Consider the following 26,167-nt stretch of genomic DNA (forward strand, 5'->3'; position numbering starts at 1 on the left):
AAATAGGGTTTTGTGCTTCCCAGCATGCTGAGAAGGAGAAGGTATAGACATTTTCCAGCTTTGGTTATCAAACATTTAATGGTTTTGTTCATCTGTTGTCTCACTCTCCCCTGCTTTCTGAGAAACAAGATCAGTTGGTCCAGTTGTCTGAAATGTCATGCTAGTGTTTTTGAGAGATTGTCCTGCATTATGATGACTGCACTTTTGTCACCTGAACTGATTCTATCTCTTTTATTCAGCATTTGACAGTAAGAATATACAGAATGTATTCCTGAAAGAGCTGGCCTCATCCAACATACATGTTGGAAGAGAGGAAAATTAGTTTGCACAAAAACCTCTTTGTTTATAAGGACAGTGCATAAGTGCAGTTTTTAAAGGGCAAGTACTTTACTACATTATTGTCCAATCTCAGGTGAGAGGGATGAGCTAATGTAGCCAAAGGGGTGGAGATCAACGTGCTTTTCAAATGGCACAAGCAATGAAATCAGAAGAGATCTGATACCAGCATTGTGTTGCATGCTGTGTCATTTATATTGCAGATCCAAGCTACCTATGAACAGAGAGAACTGATAAATAAATCTTGGGAAAATTTCTTGACTCGGACATCAAACTATGAGGCATTGAAGGCAAGAAACCTGATGGAGCAAAAAAATTTACAATCATGGTGTACTTATAATAATTGTGAAGTTCCAAAAATATTTCTTAATGAATTATAAGGATATTCAAGCAGAAGTGATTTTAAATGTTATATTTACACAGACATAGAAGAAGTAACCATAATTTGTATTGGAAAAGTTATACCATCTTTGATTCTTCTGACTACAATCACAAATTGGGGATCAATACTATCACTTGCAATTCAGGAATGGATGTATATATGTGTATTTCTTCTAAAACTGTTGAAACTACAAGTCTGTTCATTCTTACTTTTCTTTATTTTTTCTAATTCTTCATTCTTTTTTTTAGTACAGCAAACATCTTTTAAGATGAGAAATATTTTGTGATGAAAGGAGTTTCTTCTATCAATATTTGCACTTTCCCAAAAGAACATAGAAATATTAGAGTCCTGGTTTGGTAACCAGACTAAGTTGGAAAATGAATGAAATCAGACTTAAAAGAAAAACTTTGGCAGCTAAATTTAATTTTTCTTCATTTCCCAAAGAACTTGCAAAGGAGAACAATTTTCTTTCTATGCAAGCATCTCCCTGGCCTTTGGAAAGATGTATGCTAGAATTGAAATGAAAAAGGGATAGAAGAACTACAGACTCGTTAGTTTAAACTGAGTCGCTGGGAAGCTGTTTTAGGCACATGAGGAGGAAGGAGATTGGTATAGACTGTCATGAATTTACCAAGTACAAATAATGCCTTGCCAACATAGTTGCCTTCTGTGATAAAATTATTTGTTCTGGAAAAAGAGGAAGGGGGATGCCTGTTCCTTTGGTTTTAGCAAAGTTTTCAGCATGGTTGTGTGTGTAACATTCTTGTAGTCAAAATGGGGATACATGGACTAGATTACATACAGGTCAACTACAAACTGTGGGAAAAACTGGCTGGACTGATGGGCTCTAAAGAACAGTGGTCAGTGATTGAATTTTAACTAGTGGTCAGTTTTGAGTGATATTCCTCTGAGTTAATTATAGTATAATATAGATAATACAGTATTGATTTAACATTTCATTAGTGACTTGGATATTGAATCAGTATCCATCCTCATCAAGTTCAACATGTGAATGCCCCATGCCTGGAAATGTTTAAAACCAGGCTGGATGGGCATCTGAGCAACCTGGTCTGGTGTCCCTGCCCATGGCATGGGAGTTGGAGCCAGATAAACTTCAAGGTCCCTTCCAATCCAAATCATTCTGTGATTCTGCAGTTCTGTGACGCTGAGCTGGAGGAAGCAATCCATATGCTGGGAGGTAGGGTTGCTATTCAGAAGTTGGACAGATGGGCTGACCAAAAGCTCATGAATTTCAGAAAAGGAAAATGTGAAGTCATTCACCTGGGATGTATTGAGATTGTGTTGAGATGCCTCAGTACAGCTGGGTTTGCCTGGAGAGGCGGCTGTGTGCTCTGAGTAGGGTGAAAGCTGACCGTGAGGCAGCAGTGTGCCCTTGTGGCCATGAAGGCTCACAGCACCAGAACAGAACAGAACAGAGCCCGCAGGTCACAGCAAGGAGTGATTCCCTTCCCACCCTTGCAGTGCCATGCCCATTTATACTGGTTTTGGGTGTTCAGTACAAGAAGGAGTCAAAAAACAGGGGGAGGATACTTAGAATTAAAGGCAAATACAATTACAACTTCATTTACTTTGTCATGTTTGTATATTTTCAAATGAGTGCAAATGACAAAATTAATGCAGATTGAAACAATTTTACCTTTTTCTGACTATCTTTAGAAAGCAAAAATGCTTCAGGAAACATTAATAGACACTTCCAGATCTAAGATAAAGATTCAAAATGGACCAGAACATTCTGCTGATATTCCAAAACTCCATATAACAGTAAGTAATCCTTCATAACACTTATTTTCACTAATTGGTAAGTGGTATGGGGTTTGTTCTGGCTGTATACACACTGCTGCTTACGCTTTCTTTAATAATGTTTATGTTGACAAGTTCCAAGTACATAGGAAAGAATCTGTATCTTCTGCAAATCTCCACTTCCCATTCTGATATAGCCTTAGACAAGCACTTGGCCAGAATGAGATTCAGATCTGCAGATTACTCTGAAAAAGTGTGGGCAATATGGGCCCTATGCTATGTAACATGTACCTGTCATGAGACAGCCATTCATGAAAACCTTGCTGAGGTCAAGACCTGCTCCTTTCATTGTTGAGTATAGTTGTGCAATCTTTGATACATCCATAGAGGAGTCCTTTATCATTAACATGTCCCTGACTGCCTGAAGATACACCACTTGTTGCATCTATGGAAAACATTTTGTTCTCATTTCTATCAGTTAATTGAAGTGTGAGAAAATAAAAAGCCTTTGTTAAGATCTAATTCACATGTAACAGCATATTTAGGTGTTGAGTATTGACAAAACGGGGGAATCCTCAGTCTGTCCAGTAAACTGTTTTTGAGCTAATTGGATTATTTCTGTGTAAGCATCACAGCAAAGGAGGATTTAAGGGGGATAGTTTCTTTGTTGCTTGTAAGTTACTCTTACATGTGAGGAAAAACTAAAAGGAATAAACATGAGGTGCTGTTCTCAAACTTGTATGAAGGCAAGAGATTCTATTTCGAGCTCTCTGGCATGAATAATAATGACAACCAAGTGGATGCAACTTGAAAAAGAAAAGAGGAAGTTCATGTTTGATGTGATGGAGAAGCAAGGAGCCTAATAGGAAGCAAAGGGATTGTTTTAGAGTGCTGGGCTAGCACTCTATGATTTTTCCCATATTATCTTAAACTTCAGAAAGATATGGAGAGACACATCTGTGAATGCAAGATGAAGTGGGCTGGAATAATTATTTAGGTACTTGCAGAAAAAACACTGAGACAGTTAAAAAGCAATATTTTGCAGAAAGTATCTGAAAAATTTTGATATAAGCATGAGTAATATGGAAATTGTTAGTGGAGAAAAATATATTGCCAGATTTTATTTTAAAGGCTTGAACCTCAAGCTAAGAATGTTCATATCTTAGAGGGAGAGAATTTAACAAGAAAATACCTTCATGGTTCTACAATCAATATTTCAATAACTGTAGATAAAAACAAGGAAAACGTGAGTCCATTTTGCAGAATAGGTGTATTGAGAAAACAAATGTATCAGCAACATCATATAACATTCCTCAGGTACATTGCTTAGGAGAATTACAAATGACAGACATGGCTGGAAAATTTTTTAATGCAACAATCTTCTTCCCTCCTCTCTGCCAAACACCCTCAGCAGGGAGAGATGAAGATTAAGCTAAGATGGTTATTGCAAGGTCAAGTAATCATACATGTAAGCCACATGCACTCAAAGAGTTGCATTTTTTTTAAGTAGGTCATGATTAGAAGACAGAGCTGTCACTCAGGGATATTTATTCCAAGACCCCAACTTATTCAGTATAAAGAGTAGTAATGAATCTGGAAAGGGTATGTGTCTTTCAGTCTTGGAGATTTCCTGGAGCAGTAGTTCTATGCAATTGCATTTTGAGAGAAGGAATGCCTGTTTTTTTGGTTGTTTTGTTTTGTTTTGTTTTTTTTTTTTGGTTTGTTTTTTTTTTTTTTTTTTTTTTTTTGGTTGGTTGGTTTTTCTTTTTTTCTTATTTGGAGTAATAAGTAATAATGTATAGTGAAATTCTGAGGTCATGGAATGTGGCTGACATCCTATACAAATCCAAATAACATTGCACAGCAAACTTCTATTGGACAGAGGCTTGAATTTCTTTTTTGCAATTCATAAGTCAGACATGAAGGCAGAAAAGCAGAGCATGTGAAAGTACCCACTGAAAAAACACTCTCTCCTTTCTTTTGTATTGATGGGAACAAATTGTGAATTTAGTATAAAGGATAGTTTTAGAGGCCCTCAGAAACCTCAGCAGGCATCTCCACCAACTGAATACTATTTTCATTATTTAACTCTCCTGTAATTTTAAATGCTAGCATGAAAGTCAAGCAATGTATTTATTTTGTATTTCAGATCAGACCTGGTCGCTTTGTAACTGTGGAAAGTATACCTCATCAGCAAGAGCCACTGGCTGATACAGACCATGCTCCTAGAAAGTCCTCTGTTTGTAAAGGAGCCTTAAAAAATGATCAAAAGAGATAAAACATTGGACTCAGTCAAGAAAAAATCAGTACCTGTAGAATAGATGCTGTTCCAAAGAATGATATATTAATATGTAGTTATCTATATGTAGATACAAGATAAAATATGGTTTTAATGACTTGAAAAATTGCTTAGAACAACAAAAGAGTAATATTATATTTTTCCTTAATTAATATAATGTGGGGATGTTTTATTAATAAAGTCCCCTGTGCAGTATGGGACAAAGGTACGTTAATCTAGTGACTTTGTGTGCTATTGTCCACTGTCAGCAGGTCCACGGTTTTCATTTCCATCTCTTCCTGACACATTCCATACATTGCAGTTTAAGCATCTCATTGAACAGGGAAATAAATCTTCACATAAACACATTTAATTCTTCATTTTCCTGAATACCATACCCACATAGTTTTTGTCCAAGTGCATTTTGTTTCTTAAATTGCCACTTTTAGCATCAGGACTTCTGAATCCCAGTTTTCATCTAAACATTCATTAAGGAGCTTGTTCGTGCCAACAGTTTCTCCCAGCCTGTTGGAGAGGCCTGCTGGAACATCCTTCTCCATTTGGGTTGCTCACAGCTCTTTAACTGATCTTACTAATCTAGTAATTGTTGGGCTCTTATTCCCATTGTCTCCAAAAAGAACTCATCTTCTTCCACCTTGGCACTTGGCTCACTTTTTTTACTTCATGAAAGAGGGATGAGATAGGTGTGTGTATCTTCAAAATGTTTGTCACATAACAAGACAAACATAGAAGTGGTGGCATTAAAAATAAAGGCAAATAGTTTTGTTTCAAAATTGACTACCTAGATTCTATAAAAAGAAGAATCCTAAGAAAATAACAAAATAAAACATACATATGAAAAATGGTATTTGAAGTTTAGAAAAATCTCTATATGTGTGTTTTCCAAAAATCAGAAGGATTTTTCTTATGGGCAGGTCTGTTACACCCTTGTTGAGTGAGAAAGTCATCACATTGTAGAGTAGGAAAGTCATCTACTACTTAAAGATAGAGAAATTAAATTGAATTGTGCTAATTGAATTTAACTTTTTATGGTGACCCTTTGCTGACTGATAATTTTTAACTATAATTTCATTATGATACAGAAGACTATCTGTATGAATTTTGTTTTATTGAACTAGCCTATTTGTATTTCTTGCCTGCCTACAAGAAAGGTTAGCCAAGGTATATAAAGATTCTCTAACTGAAGTCCTCTGTGTCAAGTAGTCTTGCTCAGTTTTTTATGTTTATATTTCTCTGACAGCTCTGCAGCAGCCTTGCTGCTTTACTACTGGTTTAAAGAATCTATGGTCTGTGGTCTTTTTACAGTTAAAACCAAACTATACGTATTTTACTAGGAGACCAAAAACTGTGATGTTTGGAGGGATTTTTACATGCTTTTTTACATGCACATATGTGAATGTGTGGGTGACTCATTACTAGTGGCAGCAAGGCAAAGGCCTATTAAAAAAAATGTAGAGGACTTATATGTAAGTCCTTCCAATTTCTGAGCAAAAGCTACAGCAATACACTGTAACCAGGGTATGGAAAAAGAACCATTAACTGGAAATCAGTTTTGCTTATGCAAAAACTTTAAATCAGTCACAAAGTGAGCCTCATGACTTTCTCCCACAACTGTATTGTTTCTGCTACAGACACCCTGACTGAAAATGAGCAGCTGCAAATGCAAATGCTCTTGTTAATTAGGCATTAATGTTAATTAATAATGACTGGAGAATGAAGGGGACAGAATTTCCCCAAATACTTACATATGTCCTTCATATGAGTTGAGTACTAACACAAGGCTCACAGCAGCACAAACAGCATTTGATTTTGCCAGACAGCCAGGGACCATAGTTTGGCTGTTGCAGGGGGCAACATACAACACCCAAGAAGCTGGGCTTGCTGTCCCTGCTGTAACCCAGGGATGGAAAAATAGGGGGTAGCAGTGGAAGAAAAAATAATCCCATTCACTGTTAATCCCTCATGCTGACATCTCTCACAGATGTACACCATAGCATTTCCACCTGGAATTTGTTTTGCTGCTGCTGCTATGTACCTGGGGTTCATGATCACCTGCCCCATTGGCAGACACCACAGGGTGACCATAGCAATTGATTGTTCAAACATTCTGGAAACAATTATGGTGGATGCTAAGCACTTTTGTGTCTTGTAGAAAACTAATTAAAACAGACTTACTGCCTGAAGAAGAATGAAGCTTTTAAACATGCATAGGCTACCTTGCTCTGGCATTCAATTAAAAGACCATTAATAGAGGAAACAATCCCTTTAAAATGTTATTATACTTTAACACTTCTGTACGTGATCAATATAGGTGAACAAGGGGCATTTTTTTCTATTATTTATGCCAGTTGAGACTTCTGTTGCAAATGCAATGCAGTACACAGCTTTATAAACTAGATATTGCTGGGGCAGGTTAGATAATGGCTCTCAAATTGCTGCTTATCATAATGTATTGATTCCTGAAGTTGCTTTGTTTGGGTGCGTAATAACTCCATTTGCTCAAAAATGTTATTTCTATCAGGAGTTTAAAGTGATGATCGTGGGTCAGAAAACTCTCTCATTACTTTTGTACCCACTCCAGAATACTGTAGGAGATATATTTTAGAAGATGCAGTTCAATATTGTGTTTACCTAAATGAACATTTACAAATCTGTGAGATTTGTGGAATATTTTACAAACTATATATGGGCTAGGCATTATGTGGGATGGATTTCTTCTTCCTTATGAAGGTTTATATGCTGTTACAGCATGAGTACTATTTCCTAAAATATTTAAAACCACCTGTAATCTCATAAAAGGCTAAAACACAACAGGGACTGAACAAGCTGCATGGCCCAAGGAGTAAAGCAGAGAACAGTCAGCATTTCTCAGGTTTTTTTATGCTCAGAAAAACTGGATTAAGTAGGCAGTTAACCTCCTTGAATTATTTTATCCATGCTCAATGGTTTATACTGAGAGCAGCAGTCGAGTGAGTCTGTCCCTCTTTTGAGCCACTTGGTGCACGGGTTGCATCTCAGCTGCGATGTTGCCTGCAATGACAGGGATGGACTGCATCACCTTATTTGCAGTCTTGTGTAAAGCATGTCACGTAGTAGTGGCTTATCAAATAACATATTAATAGACATTAAACTACTGCTATTCAGACCTTGCTGATTAGAAAAATATTTTAATTAATCCATAGTTTAGACTACGAAATGATAAAATACAGAGTCTAGACTGCACAGGACATTACAATGAGCATAATCCTTCCCTTTAGCTTAATGTCTCACCCCCTTTATTTTTTTTTTTTAGTTCTTAGGATTAATAGTATATGTAACACAATGTATAAAATAAATTTGTTTACCTTGTCTTTGTTGCATAATTTATAAAAAATATATTGAGTTTCCATCAAAATTAACTTTTTAAAAGAGAATTATTGGAAAAGATAAGACTCTACAAAAATATGACACATCAAGACTTTAAAGTTTATGTGGGAAAACAAAGGTGTTGACTCAGAACACATTCACACATGGAGTGAAGAAGAGGCAAGCTTAGTAGACTACAAGACAGGAAAGCAAAAGTGACATTGTGCGGGTTCATGTACTTATCAGTTTAGGAGTGATTAAGTACTTTATACAAAAAGAAAAGGAAAAAAAAAAGATTGAACCATGCCAAAGGATTTGTCCAAACGTCTACAATAGATATTGTGATTTTGTACTCCTTTGTTCTGATGTTGCCTTGTTTAAGTATCTTCATTTTCTTCCCTTTTGGTCTAAAATGGATTGGTGAAAGCAGAGCCTGCAAGATTATGAAAGACAGGTAGTTATTGTCAAAGCAATGTGTTAGAAATGCTATGATTAAATAATCTTCATGTTCATTCCAAGAACCTGAATCATCTGACAGGGTACATCAGAAAAAAAACTATAGCTGCAGAGGAACGGGGGCAACAGATCTAGGCCTGATTAGTAATATATAAAGTCACCTACATGATCTCAGTTCAGACTCAAACCCAATCATGATGACCAGAACCTGTCACTGTTTAGTGATTCACAATGACCATGACATCACAGTATATGTCAGTAGTTTCACTAGGAAGAATAGGGCTCAAACTGTCAGGGATATGAGGTTCCCTTCTGCAGAATGATGATTCCCCAAGCTGCGACTGAGCTCCTAATACCAGGAAGCTTTCAGTATTATAATTACTTATCAATGTATTGTCATTTATATGCACACAGTGATAAACAGAGAATGCAGCATCCATTTCCACACACTTCCACATGCATACTAAGTATTTTTTACACTTTGTTAAATATAGAAATGTAGTACTCTAACTACCAGTGTTTCGTGTATTGTGAAAGTAGCTACCATTGAAAGATGCAAACACTTTTGACAAGTAGAGACAGAAAATTGGAAATTAGTATATTGAGTTGTCTAAACAATGAAGGGTGAAGATGGAGCATTGGTTCCGTTTAATGTCAGTACCATATCCTATAACTATACTTACCTTCTAAAGTTCTGTATGAGTATGTGGAAGAATATTTGGGAGATGTTAATTGTCTTCTGCCCATTCCATGGGATCTTGAGAGCACACAGTCTACATACATATCCCAGAAGTTCTGGGCTAAGTCATTGAAGAGTTCATTGTGCTTGGGCTTAGGGGATTCCTTTAGGAACATCATGAAGTCCCAGAGAGCAATGACTGTATCTGCTACCTTGAGTTTCTTCATTTCCACCAGGCCATGGGACGATACCTCCCAGCACTGATGGTCAATCTCACGCAGGCTTGGAGGAGTTTCTTTTTGATACTCTAGATTGGCATAAACCAAATTCACTATCAGCATACAGCCCAGCTGAAGATACCACCGTCGTTTCCATACAAATTCCATACTTGAAGAAGATACCTGAAAAGAAGTGTATAAAATCACATTGATTCTGATATTATATAGTTCATTGTTACATAACTCTCATGGGTACCCCAAGAGATAATTTATACATATAGTCAGAAAAATACTTTTTTTCCAAAAATAATGGAATAAATACCAGTCAATAAACCCTAATGCTGGAAGCTAGGTTTGCACCTAGAAATTGTTAATGCCATTTAGAATATGAAAACCCAAAACAAGAAGTTTGACATGACCATAGCCAGTGTCAGAACTGCTCCTTGAGACCAGCACTTCTTCCCTTAACCTCCTGTGCTTGGAATATCAGTAAAATCAGGTTAATATCAAATGCTTAAAGAGTCCTAGTGGTATGCTATTTTAAGTTACTGCAAAAAATAACAATTATAAACAGTTAGTCTTTCATGGATAGTCTGACTCAGAAAGATGGTAATGAGGAATGGTAAATCAGACTGTACAGTGTATTGGGTGAGTGCAGGCATGTTATGAACTCATTCAGCAGCTGTTTCTTCCAAGACTGGAAGAGAGAAAATTCCTTTCTGGCTTATATTAGAAAATTAAGTAAGATTTTGGCATTATTTGGCATTATTATTTCTAGTATATATGCAAAACAGAGAAAGTATCTGGAGAATTGGAGATGGAAAAAGCAATAAAACAGGAGGCATAATGAGAACTTCAAATGCTACAGAATATATATTCTTTAGTATACAGAGATTCCCCCTGGGAAAAATGCAGTCTTCCTATGATGTGTATTTCATATCCTTGAATCAAGTTTAGACAGAACAGCACTAAAACACCTGATAATTTTTATCAGCCCTTTCTATCAAGATAAAGTGCAGTGGAACAGGAGAATAACCATAAAGAGGAAACCAATCAAAAACCAAAAAAGACAAGCATAGGAAGAAGTCAGAAGAAAAAGAAGACAGTTAAAACTTTCAGACAGTGTGCCTTAATTTGGTATCCTAAATCAATTCCATTTTAAGTAGTTGGTGCCATGCTTATTCCCACAGTTTCCAATTCAGAGTGTAAAATACAATTACAAAAATGATGTGAGGTTTTGTACAGAAAAAAAAGACAACATTTTGGGCAGCTGTGAAAATTTTGCTGGGAATTTGGCCAGAATTGCAAGTGTGCTCTTCCACTCAAAATATCTTTGGGCACTGTCAATATTAAAAGCTAGTCTGTGATATCTTGAAAGTGCTAACACACTGACATCCTTTTTGCAACTCCCAGTGATGCAATTAAAGAGAGAATAGTCCATAGATCATACGACATTTATGTGGAATGTCTGTAAGAATACAGAGTTGGGGTGACACCATGGTGTTCACAGTCACACCAAACTGGGTCAGGAACCAGGACAGCTTGAAATAGGCCTTTTTGCTGTGGCCTCAGGGTCCTGAGATGATTTTTAGTTTGAATGTGTAATCACACTGCTGCAGCCACCTGAGGTCCCTAGTCATGTATTCCTTTACTTCAGCTTCAGAACCCAAGGACAGACAGATACCCTCCAATCTAGCTCCTTCCTAAAACCCCGGGCCAACTACATCTGAGCAGGCAGCAGGATTACCTGCCTCAGCATCTTGAGAATTTATCAACATGCATTAGTTTCTCTTCTTTGGGTTCTTAGAAAACTGGTTCCAGCAAACAAGTAGGGGTGGAAATGCTTCTCTTCTCGCTTCCACTTCACTAGGCACCAGCATTCAGAGGAAGGACACATTGGCAATTTCCTGCAAAGCACGAAAACGGCAGCCAGGAAACCACCAACATTTTGAGTTGTTCTGATTTCATGTTTCAATCCAGCTAAAAACTAAAATGCTAAAGGCCCATTTGAACAGCACAAACAGGAGCAGAGACCACAACAAAGCTCAGGGACTTTGAACTAGTAACTCCTACTATTCAGTACAGGAGAGAGGAATTTCACAAAGGCAGTAACTAAAGAGCCACAGCAGAAGTACTTACAGTGTTTAAGCGAGGAGATGGAAAACAATACCCTTGAAAAACAGAAGTCAGCCACTTGGAGATAAAGAAAGACATTCATGAGAGGGCTGCAAGTGCCTGGCAGCTGCTGGATACTGCGAGGATGCCGAAGTTGCAGTGCACAGGGACGACTCTGCCACTGGCAAAGCAGCAGCAGCTGAACTCAGGTCGGTGGAAGGGTGGAGGGAGCTGTGGCAGCCCCACCTCTTTCTGCAGCAGCACCCAGTGTCAGCCCGGGCTGGGGCCTCACCTGCAGAGACTGCCTTCGGGGTGGGGGTTCTCGGGTGAGGGAAGAGGAGGGGCAGAGCGCTGTCAGCGGGAGGAAAGCAGAATGGATAGCAAATCTTCCTCCTAATCAGGAACACGAACACTCTCATTTAACAAACTCTCATTCATAAACCTAGGTTTCCATGCATGTTCCTGTTTGCCCACCAGGACATGCAGGGACAATGTTCAAAGTAATGAAAAAGAACAAATATGTGGTAAAATTGGGTCTGTTAAGGTTTCACAACATGATTTAGTGGAGTTCAACATGACAGGAACAGTCACTCAGTTTTTTCAAGTAGAAATTTAGTAATTTCTGTCAAAAAATATATACAATGCTTAAGCACAAATACAAATCTGCTCTGAAATGACAGTGTTCACAATAATTTTGTATGTTCTGGAAGCCTTACCAGCTAATCTATGTCAAGACTGTTTCAAAATCTTGCTTCAAAATGTATGCCATGTTTGAACCTACACAACTAAATAGAAGGAAATATCTGAAAGACTGGAATATAGTTAGCTTATCTCTGAACTCATTGTATCATTGAAAGGAGCTAAAGTTCTATTAGATGTAATTATTCCTTGAAATTCTAAGGCAGTGCTCATAAAAAAGAAATTAAAGCATTAGAAAGACTTCACATAGAACCTACCTTTAAGCGAGCTCCCTTGTATCATTAATAAAAAACAGCATTCAGTAAGTTTTCAAGTTAAGAAAATTTTCCCTTTTTGTTTGCTTTATGCATTATCAAATTTATTAGTGTTGTCAGTCTCACAGTGAAACTGCCAAAATTTCAAAGGCATTTTAAAGGCGTGTAAAGAGGTGGGTAGTTCCACAGCTGCCTGGTTATGGCATCAATCCCTTCTCATTTCATTCACGCTTAAAACATCTAGGTGTAGTAGCACAGGCTACTGGTGCAAACACAATGATTTCCTTCTACTCCAACAGCCACTGTAGGCAGCCTTTCATCATATTTCTTCATCCTACAGATTAATTTTTATCACTTTTCTCTTACCTTTCCTTTTTCTAGTTAAATCCACCATTTTTAGTCTTAAAACCAGGTACTCACAGAACACACCTATAGAAATCAAAATGCTGAAGAACAGATTTTGGGAAAATATTTTCAAATTAAAAAAAAACCTCTTTTTAAAATGCCACCTCATCAACAATGTTCTCCTTGGAATCTACATGAAGATTCATGGATAATATTTTAAAAAAATCACATCTCTAAGTGGAAAAGGTTCTGAAGGCTGACTTCTGGAATTTATTTTCCTTTCTGATATTATCCACTTTGTCAGTCAGGCACTGAGGGATCATCACCTGTGGGGGAATGCCACCTGGAACAAGGATGAACCCATGAATTCAAGTTAGCAGAGATCAAAATTATTGGTAACTAATAATCCTGTGAAATGTTACATGAAGTTTGTAGGATGAAAGCATTATAAAGACAGTCACTGATCATGTTTATTAAGTTAGTCACTTAAATTTCTATTTCAGAAACAAGAAAAGTCAAGGAAAGTAAAGAAAAATTAATCTGTGACCACCTTTGTAATATCTAACATATCTGAAAGCTACATAAAAGCTTCGGCTGAAGGGGAAAGTCCTTAAAGCAGAGAAGGTACCCATGTACTTTGGAAATATTTTTTTGAGATAATGACTAAATATAAATAGGATTTAGAGAAAAATTGTGTTGTGCAGGGCTTCCAAAAGAATTCCAAAGCTGCAACATACAGCATACAGCATACATATAAACCCAAGGACTCCAGCACAGCTGCTTGACATTGAGTTTTATTAGATGGCTCATATGGCTCATAGTAAAAGTATCTATTTCTGTGATTTTTAATTTTTTAGTTGATAGCTGAAACTGGGCAAATTAAAATGTTTCCCTCAAAATTCTTCCAGCATTGATACCTTTCCATGGCATGTGTTTTAAACTGTTGTACTTCCACTTATTCCTTCTGTTATGGCAGCTGAGGTGTTTCCATCTAGTGGAACTTTATTGTATTGAAGAGTGTATCCTTGCTATTGGTTAAATATCTTTATCTTTTTCCATAAAATTGTAAAATTAGTACATCAATATTTTACAATATTTGGACCTTGGGTATGTTGGTGAAGTTATTTCTCTCAATTAGAAAGACCATTATGCAAACCTACCAGCTGTGTGCACGTTCAGAAATGCAAGGAAAGAAAAACTGACTTTCATTTTTTGATTATTTCAACTCTACATTAAATAAAGCTGTATTGCTAAAATATTTCAGCTTAATTTCTACACATTTCCATCAAAGTTAGTTCTTTTCTAGACTGAGAAAAACACCACATAAAGCACAAATTTCAAAAAACTGCTGGTGGACGTTTTAAAATTGTTGGGGGAAGAGATTTTATGACTTCTTGTTAGAGCTGATGACAGTACGCTACTTAGTAATTTATACCATGAGAGAAAAGAAACAGAGAGGTAAAACTATGATTTGAAGTAGCTGTTCCCTTGTGATTTTCAAGCAATCATATACAAATACGTGAAATACACAGTAAGAATGAAAGAGCAGGAACTGAAGCATTATTTATCACAAAACTCAGAATATGCATTGGCTATGTATAAATCAGTTTGGAAACCTTTAAAATGCTACCAGCCTTTTGTGACTGAATTATATATATCTCTGACATAGGCACACTTGTTCATAAACAGGATTGATTCACTGAGGATAAAGAATTGAGTCACCTTCTGCATCACTGATTATCAGCTTCTGAAATAAAAAAATGACAGAGTGACTGTCAGAGTTCTGCCATCAGGCTTGACAATGAAGTGCTCACAGCCCTGTTGCTGAAGATCAGGTATGACACACCCAATGCAAGCAGGAGAGAAACTTGATAGAATCAGTCCTGCCTGGCAAACAGTCTCTTCAGGAGACCAGATACATTTTTGAAGTCAGGTATTTGGACAATGAAACATCTAAATATCCTCAAACTTCAGAGTGTTAAATGATTCAATAATTCTTAGCATCGTGTATGTGTGATGAGCCACTTAAATGTTATAAAAGGATCTAGAAAATGCACAATGCCACATTTCAAATGAAATGTTGCTTAATTCCCTGCTGGCATGAGCTTGTTGGCATAAACTTGATCTCTGTTGAAACAAATCTAGTGTTATGCCAATAAATTCAGCACCTTCAACTCATAACATATAGGAGACCAGCTTTTCTCTATTTCTGTTTTTTGAAGTCAAGTTGTGGACTGATTACATGACATCAATTAACACTGGTTAGTAGCTCTGCTGGCACCTCTGGGCCAGTCCACACATTAACACATTAACCTCCTGCTGCAGGCTAAGGAAGTGCAACACACTGAATTTAAAGCTCTGCTAAGTGGACCAGCTTCAGACCAGGCTGCTCTTAACAGTTGTAAGGACTAAATTCAAACACTGTGTACCACAAAAGCATAACACAGCACAAAACCAGGGTGTAATTTGATACATATTTGTACTGGTATCCAAGGAGGGCTCTGGGACTGTGATTTGATCCTTTAAGAACTATCTACAATTTACCTGTGCTTTTTTTCATCTCACTTAAAAGTTCTTTTGCTTATTTCCTTCTTTATATTATTTTCTATAGAATGCTGACATCATATGCTTTACTGAAGTCATAGTAACACAATCTAACTGTTGCATTCATAAGGACTTCTGAACCTTGCCTACTATTCAGAAAAAACTGACAGGTCCTTCCTACATTATTAATCACAAATCTGGACAAAATGTTCTGCTGTTTGTACTATGAATTGGCATGGTAACACAGAACAGGAAGATCCTCCTGAATGACAGGGACTAGTTCCCTGCCACTACAAAAAAAAAAAAAAAACCTCTGTTGTACAATCGCCTCATACATTTTTTTTCAAGTGCCATATTAAAAATAGAAATATCTTTGTTCCCAGTAATTCCATGGAAAAGCAGTTTCATTAGTCAATTGCAGTAATGACTAGAAACATTATTCTGGTTTCCTGATATATTTATTACTGAATAGTACATATCTGTTTGTTCTTGTGTCTTTCCCCTTCATTTAAATGGTTTTCATCTTTCAGGTTTATTTTCCTGATATATTTATAGATAACACTTGTGTCTCCTCTCTGGTTTTGTTTTATTGCAGTAAACAAGCTGAGCCATCCTAAGATCTGTTCTTTTTAAAGGCTCCCAAGGTCTCTGGCGATGAACCCAACTTCCCTGTAGCCCTCTCTTAGTTCAACATTAGCTCAGCTATAGAACAATTGATTAGGTTTTCACAGTACCCTAAATGAGATTTTACCAGGGCCTTACAAAATGACTTAATACCTCCCTATATTAAATGAAATCCATCTCCTGAGATACTACTTGTGGTGGTTTAATCCCAGCCAGCAACTAAGCACCATGCAGCTGCTCCCTCACTCCCTCGCGAGCAGGATGGGGCAAAGAATTGGAAGTGTAAAAGTGAGAAAGCTTGTGGGTTGAGATACAGACAGTTTAATAGGGAAAGCAAGAGCCATGCAGCAAATAAAGCAAAACAAGGAATTGATTCACAAATTTCCATGGGCAGGCTGGTGTTCAGCCATCTCCAGAAAAGCAGGACCCTGTCACATGTAACAGTGACTTGGGAATACAAACACCATGACTTTGAACTGTTCTCCCTTCCTTCTTCTTTCCCTGGCCTTTTTTACTGGTCATGGTGCCACATGGTATGGGATATGCTTTGGTAAGCTGGGTCCAGCTGTCGTGGCTGTGTCCCTTCCCAGTTTTCTTAAATGTATATAGAATATATAAGGCATACCGCTGTTTTCTAAATTTTTTAAAATTATTTTATTATGTAGCAGGTAAAGTTAGCAGATAAAGCATTGTTAAATTATTTCTAGTATTAAATTACTGTAAATGGTAATGATTCTTCTCAGGCAGCTAACAGGTGCAATCAGGAATGTAAAACCCTGTGGAAAAGCTGTAAAAAGGAACACAAAAATATTTAGTTTTTGATGAGGATTAGTGCTTTAAAAAAAACCCACAAAAAATGAAAAACATTGTCATATTGTCTAAGAAATATTCACCTACAAAATAAAGGCCTATGAAAGAACTTGAGGATGATTTTTCTCCTCTGCTCTGCTGTTGAGGATTTTTTGCAAGACAATGGTCACATTCAGCAGATGCACAATCCAGCCTTCTGGTAACAAAGTAACCCATTCAAGAAACAAGGTCAGTGAATCCTTGACAACAGGAAAAAAGAAGAAGAGTCAGAAGAGTCAGCAAAGTTTAAGAAATAAAAAAGGGAACTAAGGGTAGGCCAGACGACCAAAGCAAGACTCGTGAAGCATCGGGTGATCCAATCAGCATTTAATTTTAGATGTATGGACAGTTAGGATTAACCAATCATGTATTAGTTAGAACTGCATAAACAGCAGAACTTTACCGGCTTCTGTATAATAAAATTGGCTTCACTTGATCATATTGATCATGGTGTGATGTCCCATTCTTGATCCTCCGCACCGCATTTTTTGGTGACCCAAGAGACATAATAGCGTCCAAGGGACCCAAAGACAGCAACTTGGCTGCTGTGCAGAGGATTGGCGACAGTCTTCGGGATGCGGGGAAGTCGTTGAAAGTATCCTCACTGCCCTTCGACTCAAAGGGAGTAGAAGTCTGGAACACTCCAGGTGAAGACGACTTGAATCTCGCCCTGATCAGGTGAGCGGCCGGGGAGGAGATGGGGTCGGACCATGAGAGAGATGGGGTCCAAAAACTCCTCCACCATATCCTCTCTAAGAAAGAACAAAAATATGAGGCTTCTATTCTAAAGGGACTTATTTACTGGGCTTGGGATCGTAACCTCATAGCAGGAGTGCAGGTCACTTTTGAGGTTTTGACATGGGAAGCTGTGGGGCAAATGTTATGGGATTGCATTGCGTCTGGGGGTGGTGAAGCAAAAGAGGCGTCTAAGTATGCTACCTTGTGGAAAACTATCATAGAAGTGCTGCGGGCTATGAAGGCAGAGAGAAAGGCTGCAGCAGCAGCTTGTGCAGCTATTGCTTCTGATTTAAATCCAAATCCTCAAGCATTTCCAGTCAGTTCAGTCCAGCAACTGTTCTCTATGACCCTAAATATCCCCTCGCGCAGTCCACAACCCCTCGACTCAGTTTCCACTCCCAAATCAGGTGTTTTACTAACCACACCCCCATCTCAGACAGAGAATGAAGAAGCCAGTGCCTCCCACGGAGGCTTGGACTGTAAATCAAGGGAAAATTATGCTCAAAGTGAAGAAACAATCAGTGGCAGTAATGCAGAAGAAAAACATACATTGGGTAAAAAGGATGAGGATGGTGATGTTGTTATGAGTGGTGCTTCTATTGATGAGGATTTGAAATCCTTAGTTGACAATTTACAAAAATTAGTGATTCAACAAAAAGATTCAGCTGTCCCCAAAAGGGATTATTCTTTCAAGAAAAGGGATCTGCCAATCTCTTATTCTGTTGTGGATGAGGAGTTAGAGCTGGAATGCGATCCAGAAATAGAAGGAGCTCAGAGACTGGAGAAATGGAGAGGATTTATAATTGAGGCTATTGTGGAAGGGACTTTCCTCTCGAATGATATTGTGTTTACTAATCCTACGGGTCAAGCCTGGGAGCCATTTGATTGGAAGATTTTAGAGAAATTGAAGGCTTCAATTTCACAATATGGCTTAAAATCTCAAATTGCACAGTCACTCCTGCAATATGTTTTTACCTCTAATACATTAATTCCAGCCAAGGTTCAAATGCTAGTAAGACTGATAATGCCCCCCCACCAACAAATTCAGTTTCATAAAAGTTGGGAGGCAAAGTGCATTCAGGAGGCAACAAAACCCCAAGTTCAGGGAGACCCTCTGTATGGCTTAACAGCACAACAGTTGCTCAGCAAGGGACCTTGGGCTACTGCAACTGCTCAAGCTAGAAGTATTGATGAAGTCTTACATATGAGCCAACAATTAGCATATAATGCTATCCTCACACTCCCAGATGGGTTACACCTAAGCCTTTTACTCAAATTCATCAAGGAGCAAATGAGGACTTTGATAAATCTGTAGATCATTTACATGAAGCTATTTATGATCATCCTGATCTAGATTCAGATACAAAGGTACAATTATTTAATATTCTGGCTTTTGATAATGCAAATGATAAAACTCGGCAGATCTTGGGTACCTTAAAAAAGGGAGCAGATGTTGTGGAAATGTTGGAGCTGATGGCTAGAACTACGGAAAGACAGAAAGCAGCTTATGTAGCAGCTGCTGTACAGGGTGCAGTAAAACCGTTGCTCTCTAAACTGCAAAAGAAAGCAGAAGGGAAGAACATTAAGTGCTTTGGGTGTGGAAAAATTGGACATATTAGGAGTCAGTGCCACTCTATAACAATGAAAAAGTTTTATTCCATCTGCAGAAAAGATAACCGCAATACCAAAGAATGTCGGTTCCAGGGAAACGGACGGCGGAGCGCAGCCCCGCGCTCCAAGACACAAGCTCAGGGAACTGCATGGATAGCTCAGTCTCCAGTGGAGGACTTTACTCACTCCAATCAGCAACTTCTGGAAGTGCTGGAGTGGATGTGGAAACTGCAGTAGATGTCACCATCACAGACTCTGCAGTACATCTGATAGAAACTAATGTAAAGGGACCCTTGGGGAATGGGCTTAGTGCTTTCCTTTTAGAGAGATCATCTGCTAGCAAAAAAGGACTGGGTATAATTCCTGGGGTTATTGATGCGGACTATCAAGGGGTTATCAAAATTATGGTTAGGACATTTTTCCCTCCTGTATCTATTCCCAAAGGCTCACAAATTGCTCAACTTGTTCCATTTAAGTCTTGTGTCCCCTGTACAGGCTTCAAAGAGCAGGGGACAGGTGGCTTTGGCTCTACAGGTAAACTAGAAGTATATTGGGCCATGGACATCACAAGAGGTAAACCAGAAAAACAGGTAGCCTTAACACATCCCAATAGTAATTCTATTACTAAGAGGCTCACAACTGATACCAGAGCAGATGTAACCATCATTTCAAACGTAATATGGCCTAAGAATTGGCCAGTGGTCAATCCTGTTTTAGGCATTGCAGGAATTGGAGGGTGACCATTATGCTAAGCATCCTTGTGCCTTGATTTGTCAATAGGTCTTTACCCATTACTCAGGCTAATCCTTTAATCATTTTGGAATGGGTATTTTTACCTGTGAGACTGTCTAGAACTGTTACCACTTGGTAACAGCTGGTTAGAACTTTTTGCTCATTTGATTATGAAGGGCAGAGGGAGGATATTAGAAATTTGGGGTCAGGAACCATATCAATTGCAGTTTTATTGACCAACTGGTATCTTGAATGGGGAATTAGGCATTCTGTTCCTTTACAGACAGCTTTGGCTGATTATGATGGTAAAATTCACAATACATATCCACAATACCGGGTGTTATCTTTATTGGAGCATCAGCGTCTGGAGGACAGACCATGGAGATCTGAGAGCCCAGTGTCTGGGCTGACAGTATTTACTGACGCAGGTAAAAGGTCAAAAAGGGCTGCCTGCACATGGCAGCAAAACAAATTATAGAAACAGCATGTCATTTTTGGGGAGATAAAAGATAATGTTGCAAACATTGGAATTGAAAGCTGTTATCTGGGTTTTTGAAAATTGGAATTATGAGGCTAGTAACATTGTTTCTGATTTGCTTTATGTAGTCAGCTGTGTACAACACCTTGAAAGGGCAGTAATTAAGGAGGTGAGTAATAGACACTTGTATTCCCTTCTGAGCTGATTGCTCAGAACTTTAAAACAACGTCAGCAGGACTACTTTATTACTCATATTCGTAGTCATCAAAAATCTCCCTGGTCTATCTGAAGGTAATGCTTGAGCTGATCAATTGGTAGCTGCTGTCTGGCCAATGCCAACCTCTGATAAATTTTAACAAGCAAAACATTCCCATGCCTTTTTACATCAATCTGCAAAATTGTTGGTTAAAAAATTCGGTATTCCCCTTACTGATGCTATTGGTATTGTACGATCTTGTCCAGATTGTCAAAAGGATGGCATTGGCTTAGGTGCTGCTGTCAATCTAAGAGGTACTCAGCCTTTACAAGTATGGCAAATGGATGTAACCCATGTAACAGAATTTGGTCAGAAGAAATTTGTACGTTTGTATTGATACTTTCTCTTGTGTTTTATGGGCGACCTCTTTAACAGGTGAAACAGCACATCATGTTGAAAAGCATTTGTATAATTGTTTTGCAGTACTGGGAGTCCCCTTAGCCCTTAAGACTTGATAATGGTCCAGCTTACTGTTCTTTACGATTCAAGTGGTTTTGTAATTTGCAGGGTATTCAACATGAAATTGGTATTCCTCACAACCCTACGGGTCAGGCAATTATTGAGCGCGCCCATCAGACATTCAAGGGCATGCTGCAAAAACAAAAGGGGGGAACTATAGGGTTATCCCCAGAAGAAAGAACAGCTAAAGACATTTTTGTGCTTAATTACCTCAGAAGAACAGGTGATAGGGACGAACCACCTATTCTTGTGCACCATGCCCTCACACGTAGGTAGGCCAAGTGAGGAAGTACTTGATGGTATTCAAGTTGTGTTCAAAAATCCGTAAACGGGGATGTGGGATGGAGCAGCTACAGTGTAACTAACAGGAAGAGGTTGTATGTGCTTACTTACAGATAAAGGTATTCACTGTGTGCCAGCTAAGTGGGTAAAGCCCTACTTGAAAACACGGACATCAGCCCATGCTATCCCAAGAGGCGGAATATTGACAATTGCACCGAGTCCAGACACATTTGGATCCACTTCTCCAACACCTGACGGCTGACCAACACTCGGAATTTTTCCCACAGCTGCTGGAGATTGCAGGAGCAGGACGGCTACCTGGATCTAGAGTAACTGTAACCGGTACTGATGCTTTACCACCACTTCCATCACAGATTATAAATCAGATTGAAAGTGCTTGTCCTGCACATGGCTATGCATGTAAGCCATGGCTTCAGGTTCATTGTATAAAACATAATTTGAAAACACGGTGGCAAATTCATCAAGAAAACAATCTAACCTTAGCTCAAAAGAAAAAGCAGAAAATTAGTTCCACTAACTTAGCATGCAATAGATGCTTTAACGTACTTAACATACTTACCCCAGAAAGTGCACTAGCAATATTTTTAGGGCCTAATAATCAAAGACAGCCTCCACCTGCCCCTCTTAGGAGAATGCTTTTACAGCAGTGGAATTTTAGCTAGGATTTGTCTTTGATAGAAACACAAGACCAAAGAGGGCTGTTTTGGATTCAATTGTACTTGGCTAGACAAACCATAGCAAATCAGATTATATTGCAAAGTCAGATAACAGCTACTGAGTGTGGAGAAAGAATAGCAATACCACAAAGACAGTACATTTCTGATAATCAGTGGGACGAGGCGAAAGACTATTGGGCAAGGTGTAGGTGTGATTAACAACGATGGCAATGGCAATAGTTTGGCAGGTAATAACAATGATAATCAGTGCAATGATCAGGGAAACACAGGGATTATATAACATTGAACATTGAACTAACATGTGGGTCACATGGACCAACAAAACAGGGCAGAAATCCTTTTGCTTATCATTGGCTACACCCTCTGATCCATTTTGTACATGTTTAATTGGTGTTCCATTAGACTCCTTGGAAGAATTTGGGCATTGGACATTGGACAGAGCCCCAGTTTATAACAACTTAAGTAAGGCCTGGTTGAGCTGGTGTACAAGTCAAAACGGGATCATTACCAAAAATCAATGTAAAAACCTGTGAATCCACAGAAACCCTCTAGGAGTCCAAGCATTTATAATTGTTTGAGAGTTAAATACTATGAGTATGGAACCACAGGAATTGGATATTTTAGGATCTGTGCCTGGGAATTATTGTTTTTTGGGAATTACAAAAGTAAAAACATGGTCAGTGAAAAGTTAGGAAAACCAAGAAATGATAGCACTTAGATATCTCCTGTTTCTTCGGGGTATTACAATACCACGGCATACTGTGCCAACTGGATATGACCTGTACCCCCAAAGCATAAATCAGCAAGGATGCTACCTCCTGGAGTTTTCCTTATTTGTGGGGATAGAGCCTGGCCTGCAGTACCTCAGAAAGCATTGGGAGGACCATGCTATTTTGGGAAATTAATATTATTTGCCCCTAGCATCCAACAGTTGCTTAATATCGGTCACAAGTCTCAGCGTTCAAAACATAGCGTACATCAATTAGGCCCTGAATGTAGAAATTATATACAATTGTGGAATCCACCATCACTTATACTAGCCTCAATTTTTGCACCAGGAATAGCCTCAGCACAGGCCCTTACACAGTTGAGGCGATTGGCATGTTGGGCAGGGAAACAAATTAACATTACATCCATGGTATTGAATGAAATCACCACTGATGTAGGTAGCATACACCGCACTGTGTTACAAGATAGAGCTGCCATACATTTTTTATTGCTGGCACAAGGACATGGGTGTGAAGATTTTGAAGGAATGTGTTGCATGAATCTTTCTAATCACTCTGGATCCATTCACAAGAAGCTTTCACAGCTTAAAGAGAATATGAAAAAGCTCACAGTTGTTGAGAACTCTTTTGACGAATGGCTAAAATCTTGAGGCATAACAGGCTGGCTTAAGCACTTAGTACGCTTTGGCATTATGGTGCTTTGCATTATTTTAGCAATTTTGCTTATAGTGCCTTGCTTATTACAATGTGTGCAGAGAATAACTGAATGAGCTATTAAGTCAGTCTGGCTTGTGCAAAGACAAGAAGGGGGAATTGTTGAGGATTTTTTGCAGGACAACGGTCACATTCAGCAGATGCACAATCCAGCCTTCTGGTAACAAAGTAACCCGTTCAAGAAACGAGGTCAGTGAATCCTTGACAACAAGAAAAAAGAAGAAGAGTCAGAAGAGTCAGCAAAGTTTAAGAAATAAAAAAGAGAACTAAGGTTGGGCCAGATGACCAAAGCAAGACTCGTGAAGAATCGGGTGATCCAATCAGCATTTAATTTTAGATGTATGGACAGTTAGGATTAACCAATCATGTATTAGTTAGAACTGCATAAACAGCAGAACTTTATAAATACCGGCTTCTGTATAATAAAATTGGCTTCACTTGATCATGTTCATCATGGCGTGATGTCCCATTCTTGATCCTCTGTACCGCACTCTGCTCTCATGAGACTCTACCTGGAACACTGTCTGCAATTCCAGTGCAAGAAGGCCATTGAACTGTTGAAGCAAGCCCAGAGGAGGCCATGAAGTTGCTAAGGGGACAGGAGCACCTCCCCTCTGAAGACAGGCCAGGAAAATTTGGGCTGTTTGGCCTGGCAAGGATTGTGTCGAGACTTCATAGTAACCTTCAAGTATGTGGAATGGCCATACAGGGAAGCTGGAGAGGGATTTATCTGGAGCTGTAGTGATAGTACAAGGGGCAAAAGGTTCAAACCAGAAGAGGGAATACTTAGGTTAGATACACAGAAAACATCCTTTACTGTGAGAGTAGTGAAGCACTGGCACAGGTTGCCCAGAGAGGCTGTGGATGCCACATCCCTGGAAGCGTTCAAGGCCAGGTTGACAAGGACTTTGGAGCAACCTGGTCTAGTGGAAGGTGTCCCTGCTTATGAGAGGGGCATTGGAACTGGATGATCTTAAAGTCCCTTCCAATACAAACCACTCTATGACTATGATTTTTTTCACCAATTTTACTCTTCAGACCTTACTGATGTAATGATTTACAAAATAATTTTTTATTCATGACCATTTAAAATATGCAAAGCACTTTAAGCCTTATTAAAGCCATGCATTTTTAACTGTCATACTTATCCTGAAAATTAGCATAATTTTAAGATTAGGGCTCAGTTTCTTGAGGGAGAGCACACCAGCAGTATGACCAACAGCTTTTAAATGGTCCAGCTGCATGGGGACAGCCAACAGCAGATGCTGTCCCGAGCCAGCACACAGGCTCCAAGGAGAACACGCTGCTGGAGCGTGCTGCTGTTAACCAAAACCTGGCTGCTCCTGCAGTTGGGACTCTCCTCTCAGGCACTCCTGTTTCTGCCAATTTAGGGACTCTCTAAACACGCACAGGGCCAGGTTTCTAAACCTCTTCTTTCCAAAGGAGACATAGTTTATTCTGCGCAGGGTGCGAGGCAGAAGTTTTCCACAAATCAAGCATACCAATTCTCAAAACTTTACACACTATATATACATTTTAGCAAGCAAAGTCACAGTTCATTGGCTACAAATTATCTAGTAATTAATTACATTCCTATCTTCTGTTGCTTACATGATTATTTCCTTTCCTGTACTAATTAGTCCACATATTCAGTCTTTTTATTTGGTGTACTGGTGGTCGCCACCTCCCACAGCCGGATTCTAAAGCCCGTGAACTGGCACTAATTCCTTGCATTACAAAGGGTACGGGGATCTGCGGCGCCAGCCAAGGGACAAGAGATGGCCGGTGACACAGCAGGAGCCGACGACTCAACAGGAATGTGCGATAAAAGCACAGGCGGTCCTTTGCCCAGGGTCCCTCCTTTGAGGTTACGAGGCCTGTTTCACTGGTGAGGCAGGACCCTGTTTCACAGCCCCCTTCTCATCCTCTGTAACTCTCCGGACGATTTGTTAACTTCCTCTGGCTCTGCGGATCTCGGCGTCGCTGCCGCCCTTCGGCCCGAGGCGCGGGGCCGGCCGTGTCAGGCAGCGAGCCCGGCCCCGCCGCGCCCGAGCCCGGAGCAGCCGCCGGCCCCTCCGCAGGGGCGGCGGGAGCTCAAGGGCGGGCCGGGCCGGGCCGCGCCTGCGCGTCCGCAGGGCCGGAGCGGGGCCGGTTCTGCGCTGCCGCCGTGCGGCGCCCGGAGCCAGCCCGTCCTCCTGCCCCGTGCTCTCTGCACAGCCACAAGCCCTGGCCTGAGCTTGGCGGCTGCTCCCGCCATGGTGCGGTGCGGCGCGGCGGCGCTGCGGAAGGTCAGTGCAGCCGGCCCGGGGAGCGGTGCGGACGGTGCCGCAGGCGGCGCTTGGGTGGCGGGGAGAGCTGGCGCTTGCGGGGCCTCTCCGGCAGTTCCCGTGTGCCGGGTGGCGCGGGCCGCTCCCATCCCGTCCCGCTCCGCACCGCCCGTGCTGCCCGCAGCGCCCGGCGCCCTCAGGGCCCGTCGGCGATGTCCCGCCGTGGCGGCACACGCGGGTCTGCGGCGCCCGGGCTCGCCCGGCCTGGCCCGGCCCGGCCCGCTGCCCGGGGCCCTGC

General features: G+C 39.8%; 2 protein-coding genes and 1 long non-coding RNA gene across 5 annotated transcripts in view; 2 read left to right on the plus strand and 1 right to left on the minus strand.

Annotated features, from left to right (window-relative positions):
• LOC128800320 (GTP-binding protein 10-like) overlaps positions 1 to 26,167 on the plus strand; it is a 59,743-nt gene that overhangs the window by 21,674 nt on the left and 11,902 nt on the right. The window contains exons 21-22 of one of the 2 annotated variants that reach the window (XM_053965537.1): positions 540 to 626; positions 2,396 to 2,500. In XM_053965537.1, the coding sequence (XP_053821512.1) occupies positions 540 to 626; positions 2,396 to 2,500 (192 nt within the window). Of the gene's footprint in view, positions 1 to 539; positions 627 to 2,395; positions 2,501 to 25,714; positions 25,891 to 26,167 lie in introns of those variants that run through there. The other variant, XM_053965456.1, reaches the window with a different exon arrangement.
• FAM237B (family with sequence similarity 237 member B) lies at positions 7,725 to 11,684 on the minus strand. Of its 2 annotated transcripts, none has more exons than XM_053965867.1 (4): positions 11,616 to 11,684; positions 9,263 to 9,659; positions 8,426 to 8,556; positions 7,725 to 7,808 (listed from the first exon to the last, which is right to left on the minus strand). In XM_053965867.1, exons 2-3 carry the CDS (start codon positions 9,642 to 9,644, stop codon positions 8,531 to 8,533), a joined length of 408 nt encoding a protein of 135 aa, XP_053821842.1. In that variant the 5' UTR covers positions 9,645 to 9,659; positions 11,616 to 11,684; the 3' UTR covers positions 7,725 to 7,808; positions 8,426 to 8,530. The 2 variants fall into 2 exon arrangements, with proteins under 2 accessions (XP_053821842.1, XP_053821927.1); XM_053965952.1 differs by having other exon boundaries at positions 7,788 to 7,808; positions 8,477 to 8,556.
• On the plus strand, positions 16,642 to 24,053 carry LOC128800664 (uncharacterized). Its single transcript, XR_008435030.1, has 2 exons — positions 16,642 to 17,584; positions 21,576 to 24,053. It is a non-coding gene; the product is annotated as an uncharacterized LOC128800664 (long non-coding RNA).

The sequence above is a fragment of the Vidua chalybeata genome, chromosome 1 (genome assembly GCF_026979565.1).
Source record: "Vidua chalybeata isolate OUT-0048 chromosome 1, bVidCha1 merged haplotype, whole genome shotgun sequence".
Taxonomy (NCBI): Eukaryota; Metazoa; Chordata; class Aves; order Passeriformes; family Viduidae; genus Vidua; species Vidua chalybeata.